The sequence below is a fragment of the Saprolegnia diclina genome, assembly GCF_000281045.1.
Source record: "Saprolegnia diclina VS20 unplaced genomic scaffold supercont1.37, whole genome shotgun sequence".
NCBI lineage: Eukaryota > Oomycota > Saprolegniomycetes > Saprolegniales > Saprolegniaceae > Saprolegnia > Saprolegnia diclina.
Window position 1 is genome coordinate 367735 of NW_008246104.1, and position 6397 is coordinate 374131.

Below are 6397 nucleotides of genomic sequence, written 5' to 3' on the forward strand. Positions count from 1 at the left end.
CCGCTTGCCCCAGCCCCCGCCGCCGTTGTTCCAGCCGCCGCCATTGTTCCAGCCGCCGCCATTGTTCCAGCCGCCGCCGCCACCGCCATTCCACTTGCCGCCGCCGTTCATGTTCCAGCCACCGCCGCCGCCACCGTTCCACTTGCCGCCGCCGTTCTGATCGCAGTCGACGAGTTTACCGAAGGTCATGGCGTCGGCGGGCGCTTCTTGGGCGGCGAACGCGACCGCCGCAAGCGCGAGGAAGCCTTGAACGTACACTGCCACCATGCTGGTTGTTGTTGTTGCTGAAGCCAAATGGAGAATGTCATCTCTCTGCGCCATCGATGTGGCATATCGCGAGAGCGGGCGCACAGAACGCAGGAGGCAGATCGCACATGGCGGCGCTCGAAGAACCGGCATCTCATGATCGACGACGCTGGATGTGGCGTTCCGTCGGCCGGAATCAACTCGCCGCGTCCTCTGCTACCCACTGCAGCCAAAGACGAACTCCTCGTCAAGGGACGCCATCCAAGCACTGGACGATGGCTCAGAGTGCCACGAAAAAACACATGTCATGTCCCGTATCTTGGCCTTCGCCATGCGATGCAGCACGGCGCGAGCTGCTTGTGTCCATGCAGTCCATGGCATACACGGGGCTGTCCAGGAAGAATGTCCATGCAACGCAAAGCTCGTTATCGCAAAATCAAAGGTTAAAATAAAGAGCAATTCACTAGTCCTACGTCACTAGGCGCCGTCGACGGCAGGGATGTAATCGGCGAACCGGTCCGTCTTGGTCACATGGATGTTGCCGTACGCAGTGGGCTGGTTGACGTCGACGAGGTCGAGCGTCTTGAGCTGGAGGAGCTCAAAGAAAAGCGCGGCCGCGGTCCGGCGGCTGCGCGTCGACTTGGCGAGCTGCTGGTACGACACCGAGTCCTACATCGTAATACCCGATCAGCAATCATAGGCCGATTCGACGCAATAACGTACGTGATCTTGCATGGACGTGCGGAGCACCTTCATGACCTTGACCGTGTGCGGGTGCCACTTGTGCGTCGACGTGGACGGCGCATCGACCGCCTGCGTCGCCTCGGGGTTCGAAGCGGGGGCCAGCGACAAGTCGAGGTCCATCGGGAGACCGTCTTGGCCCACGAGCACGTCGTCCATGCTGCGTTCGTCGTCCATCTCGAGGCCGTGGTCTGCGTGCACATCGTCTTCGTCGCCGGGGCCGCCAAACTCAAAGTCGGCCTGCTCTTTGGGTGCTTCCGGCGCCTGTTGGACGTCATCGACGTCTTCGTCGACCTCGTTGTACGACACGGACGTCGCCTGCCGCCGCGTTCGCTCGATGGTTTCGTGCTCGCTCGTCTCGGCCTCCTTCTCCTCGTTTTCCTTTTGCATGTCCGTGATGGGATCGGGCAGCTTGGCGTGCTTCATCGTGACCTTGAACATGCTTTGGAGCTGCGCGTTGAGACCGCTCGTCGACGGCTTGAGAAGCGCGTCGATAGGCTGCTGCTGGAGCTTCTGGCGCTTCGTGCCACGACCGTCACGGACGCGGACGATGTCCGATACGTCCTTCAAGCCCTTCTTAATGACGGCCGACGAGAGCTCCGTCATCGAGTCCTGGCCAATCTTGCGCTTGCGCTGGCGCTTGGGCATGGCCTCCGTCGGGTTCTCAACGCCGTGCATCGCAAAGTCGAGAAGTTGCGAGTCGGCCATGGGGCTGGTCGGCTCGACGTCGATACCACCCGTGTCGAACTGGTCGTCGACAAGTTGCATGTCAATGTCGGGCATCGAGACGTCGTCGACCATCTCGGGCGCATCGGGATCGCCCATCTCGACGTCATCGTCCTTGTCGTCTTGGAACAAGTCGACGCCATCGTCGTCCTTCTGCAAGTTGTCGATGGATGCGTCGAGGTCGGCGCGGATGCTCAGACCGCTCACGTCGGCCGCGTTGCGACCCCGTTCAACATCGCTGATGCCACTTGTGTCGAGCTACACGATTTGTTAGCCATCTGGAGAGCGCATGCGCGGGCCTACGTCGTTGTTGGGCTGGTCTTCAACATCGAACGGCTGCCAGTCGCCGCCGCCAAAAGAGTCGTTGTTGCCAAAGGAATCTACATGACGCTCGTCAGACGACATTGCAGAGGCGGGCGAGTACCATGGGCGTTGAACGAGTCGTTGCTGTAGACGCTCGGGTTGCTCGTGTCCGCGAGCGTAATGTCCTGGCGCCGGGCCTGCGTCTGCGACGGCGTCGTCATCCATTCCGTCAGCGATGGCGCGGCGAGCGTCCTATACCGCAGCATGAGCACTGCGCGTTGCTACGATCCAATGGTTCGTACTGGATGTCGTAGGGCATTTGCGCGTCAAACTCGCCGAACGACGCGACGTTGATGGCGCTGAGGTTCGCAGTCGTCTGCGCTTCGGGCAAGTCGACGACGCCGGGGCGGAAGGCCATCTTGATCTTCACGAGCGCTTCGCTGCAGTCCGTGAAGAGGTAGTTGACCTTCCGGTTGTAGATGCGCGTGACGCCGAGCAAGAGGTGGCCCGAGACGCGAAGGGCCAGCGGGACGACGGGGTTGGCGATCGAGTCGGCGGCCTCGCCGACGTCCGCGGCCGAGATTGCGGCCTTGGTGAGCTTCTTGTCCCAGTGGGCGGCCAGCCAGACCTGCCCGAGCGGGCCCTTCTTGGCCAGGATGAGCTGCGAGTAGAACATGGGCGAAGTCCTCCTCCAGTACTCAGTATGAAAATAGCGGCAAAGTCCGGTAATTTGACCTCCTGGCTTCGACCACCCTTCATCACTTGGTCTTTGTATAGGTCGTATCCGGATATTATTTGAATGGGGAAGCGCCTCCCCATACAAAACGCAAGCTACCATTTTCCGTTTAGAATTTTATTTTTTAACTTGGCAAATGTAGCAAATGTTCCGGATACGAAGCGCGCGCAAACGCAGCCGAATAAAATTACGCGCGCGATCTTCCATCTTGCCGAGGAGCCGCCGGAGCAGCATGGAGCCGAGCCCGACAAGGAGGACAAGCGTAGCCGAAGCCTTGGGGGGACGAATCCTCGGCGCCAACGAGGTCCTCCGGAGGAAGGTCGGCCTCCCCGCGCAGCGCTTCCTCCCGCCGGGCCGGCCGCGAGCGACCCACGAGGGGGCCATGCTGGACCAAGCGCCGCCGAGCGATGGAGACGCAGTGCATCTTACGTCGACCTTGGGCGCGCTCTTCTTCCTCAAGGACAAGCCGATGGCGATGGACGACCTGACGTTCGACTGGAGCCCGTTCACCAACTCGTTCGAGCTCCTCGCTCGACCTGCATGAGACGCCAAGCACTAGCATGTTATCGCAGTATCTTCTCAAGCAAGCAAGCTGCTGCCATCTACTTCTTCGCCTTGGCGGGCGAGCTCGAGGTCGTCTGGGCGCCCTTGACGGCCGTGAACTGGACGCATTGGTACACGGAGCGCAGCATCGACGGCTGGTTGCACGTGTACAAGCACTCGCGACGCTCTTCGTGCTATGGTAGGAGCAGATGTGATATCAAGCGATGCATCGAACGGAGGCGCGTACCGTAAACGTAAAGTTGAGGCCTTGGGCGACGTGCTTGACCTCCTCGTACGTGAGCTCGATCGACTGGGCGTAGCGATCGTCGTCGTCGCCATCGCCGTTCGCCCAGTGGTACAGAAGCGGTCCGAGGTTGATCCACACGCCGCCAGGCTTGAGCATGCGCTGAATCGCTTCCATGTACTCGATGACGTTTGGCGCCGCGTCGATGAAGAAGCACGTCACGATGCAGTCCCACGTGTCTACCGTCCATGAGCTTTCGACTCAAGTGCAGTGAACCTACCGACGTCGTCCGCGTACACTTCCAAGAACTCACCGGCGCACATGGAGAACGTGCGCTCGTGGCCTAGTCCATCATTCATTCGCAAGCACAAGGAAGGATATCATACCGCTGCTGGCAGCATCGAGAAGCGAGGCGGGGGCGACGTCCGGGATCGTCACGGGACGGCTGAAGTCTTCAAAGCGCATGACGTTGCAGGGGTTGTCGATCCACGGATGCAGCGTGAACGCCTGCGGCTCGGTCGCGCTATTCGATCATGTAAGATTATCGTCGAGGACGAGAGGGTCGTCGCACCAGTTCAAGATGAAGTTGCTCGTAAAGAGCATTTGGTACGAAAACTCGTTGCCTTCGGTGACGTAGCCCATCGAGACGATCTCAAGCGCCAGTCGTCCGAGGCCGGCGCCGGGCACGAGCACCTTTTGCTGGTACCTACACGTACACACATGAGATACATACTCGCAAGAAGCATCGAGGCCGACTTGTTGCTGGCGTTGACGGGCAGCACGCGCTTGAGCTCGTCCAGGATCGGCTTGTAGCACTGCTCGCGCTCCTCGGCGCCCTACAAAACGCATAAGACCTCGAGCGTTGATGCGTAGTCGTATACTTCTTCGGCCCAGTCGCGGACGCATTGGTGCAGCGTGCTCTTGAGCTTCGAGTAGTGGCGGTACGGCGTCTTGAGCGGCTCCTTGAAGTTGATATGGCTTGGAAGCGCAACTTCGGGCCCGTAGCCCTTTTGCATCTCGCAAATTTCGTCCCAGAACACTTGGTTCGTCTTGGCACAGCGCTACAGGACGCGTATGAGCCATCCTGCCAGTCATCGGCGTTGTTGGTCGTACCATCATGGCCGCGATATTGGCCTTCTGGGTCTCGTCCGGAAGGAGGCGCAGGTGCTTCTCGCTAAGGCGCTTGAGGTGCTTCTTCTTGCGGAAGGCTTCGCGCCAGACGAAGCCCTCGTACTCCTTCATCGAGAGGAGGACCTCGGTGTAGTGCTCGAGCTCTTCGCGGTCCATTGCGCTCCAATAACGCGCAGCAAAAAATGCAATGGCCTGTTATAACACATGGGATTTAAATCTAACATGTTATAATATCGTCGCAGCTTGAAGTTGCCTTGGGATCGCAAGCAGCATTTAGGCGCTGCCATCGCAGCCATCGCCATTCCTGAGCCGAGAGTACGTGACCAAGAACGTCATGTATGGGAGTCTAGTACGTTGGATCTACTCGATAGAAGACATGCTGCAACAATAACAACAACACTGTGAAGGAAACCATGAGAATACGATGGTTAGCATTAGACGTGGAAGACATGAGAAGCTGGCGGCGGTGGTGTGTTGGTCAAAGCGCTCGAGGTCGAACCGAGAAACGCGCGAAGGACACCAAAGACGTAGACTGCCGAGTGGGCTACTAGTCGATGGCGAGCACGGCGCAACCAATCGCTAAGAGAGTCACGACGGCCATCGAGGTGCGCTCTTCGGCCGTGTACTGATCGCGGCCAAACCTGAGCGCATGGAGCACGCAGGGCACCGCAAACACGACGGCCGTGAGACCAAGTGTCACAAGCACGCTTGAGACCCGCGCTTCCATCTCGGAGTCCGGGAAAACGACCCACGGATTGAGACCCGTCGAAAGGAACGTGAACGCGAGGGCGGCCAAGCAGTGCGGCAGAGAAAGCGGCGCACGGATATCGTCCATGGCAAAACCAAAAGTGAATGCTGACCAGCGAAGCTCGTGGCCCAACGAAAAAGAGAAGGGCGTTGAAAAAAGTCTGCAATCTCTGCCGGCCGCGCCATCGTCAGGGCGTCGTCAACACTGACTGTTGGCTGGAGCTTCTACGATGCGACGCTACGTATGGAGGGGACGATGGATCACATCGTTTTCCTCGGCCTGCCTTGACGCAGAACCAGCAGCATGAATGAACCAAAGAGGTGGTTCTGCTAGTTGCTGCTCTCGTGCAAGAGAGATGGGTACCGTCCCATCGTGCTTGCCGAGGTTGCTAGGTCCGCCGTCACCTCATATGATTCACGACAACTGATCTTGTACAACTACATGTACCATGTACACTAACTACTACCTCTAGAGTACTGCCCATTCATATCGGCGGTGGCTTTGAGGCCAAGACCACGTTCAAAGCTACCTTTAGCTCTGTACCAACTGCAGCTCCATTGTTTGGTTCTGAAGCCCTCGACTCGACAGCGTTAGGTGTCAGTACAGGCTCGCGAGGGCGCAGTTGGAAACATGACCCACCGTCGTCGACGCGCACCTTCGACAATGCAACTCTGGCAAGGGGCCATCGTTGACGCCATCACCGACCTTGACGTCGTCGCCATGTATCGAATGTCCTTTCTCTCTGCGTCTCTGCTGCGAAACGTCACAGTACGACCGACGTGAACGCCAACTACCTTCACCCGCTCATTCACATTTGCGCAGTAGCAGAGCACTAGCTTCGTATGATCCATACGACAATCATACCATTTGACCACCTCATTCGGAATCAAAAGATCGGTTTTGGACATTGATGATTGGTGCAATGACGAGTGGTCTCAGATTCATGACCACTTCACGACAATGGTGGAGAATGAGGGTA

The 6397-nt window shown here is 58.5% G+C and overlaps 4 protein-coding genes across 4 annotated transcripts; 1 reads left to right on the forward strand and 3 right to left on the reverse strand.

The window, feature by feature from the left end:
* Window positions 1–638: 638 nt before the first annotated feature.
* On the reverse strand, window positions 639–2733 carry SDRG_10807 (hypothetical protein). The gene is made up of 5 exons (XM_008616819.1): window positions 2319–2733; window positions 2138–2268; window positions 2017–2093; window positions 970–1971; window positions 639–915 (listed from the first exon to the last, which is right to left on the reverse strand). The coding sequence occupies exons 1-5, from the start codon at window positions 2690–2692 to the stop codon at window positions 724–726; spliced, it is 1776 nt and encodes a 591-aa protein (XP_008615041.1). The 5' UTR covers window positions 2693–2733; the 3' UTR covers window positions 639–723.
* A 251-nt stretch (window positions 2734–2984) lies between these two features.
* On the forward strand, window positions 2985–3296 carry SDRG_10808 (hypothetical protein; the record flags this gene model as incomplete). Its single annotated transcript, XM_008616820.1, has 1 exon — window positions 2985–3296. One exon carries the CDS (start codon window positions 2985–2987, stop codon window positions 3294–3296), a length of 312 nt encoding a protein of 103 aa, XP_008615042.1.
* A 58-nt stretch (window positions 3297–3354) lies between these two features.
* On the reverse strand, window positions 3355–4826 carry SDRG_10809 (hypothetical protein; the record flags this gene model as incomplete). Its single annotated transcript, XM_008616821.1, has 8 exons — window positions 3355–3489; window positions 3543–3778; window positions 3820–3882; window positions 3926–4062; window positions 4111–4245; window positions 4296–4375; window positions 4421–4600; window positions 4653–4826. 8 exons carry the CDS (start codon window positions 4824–4826, stop codon window positions 3355–3357), a joined length of 1140 nt encoding a protein of 379 aa, XP_008615043.1.
* Window positions 4827–5104: 278 nt separating this feature from the next.
* On the reverse strand, window positions 5105–5505 carry SDRG_10810 (hypothetical protein; the record flags this gene model as incomplete). Its single annotated transcript, XM_008616822.1, has 2 exons — window positions 5105–5214; window positions 5244–5505. The coding sequence occupies 2 exons, from the start codon at window positions 5503–5505 to the stop codon at window positions 5105–5107; spliced, it is 372 nt and encodes a 123-aa protein (XP_008615044.1).
* Window positions 5506–6397: the final 892 nt, after the last annotated feature.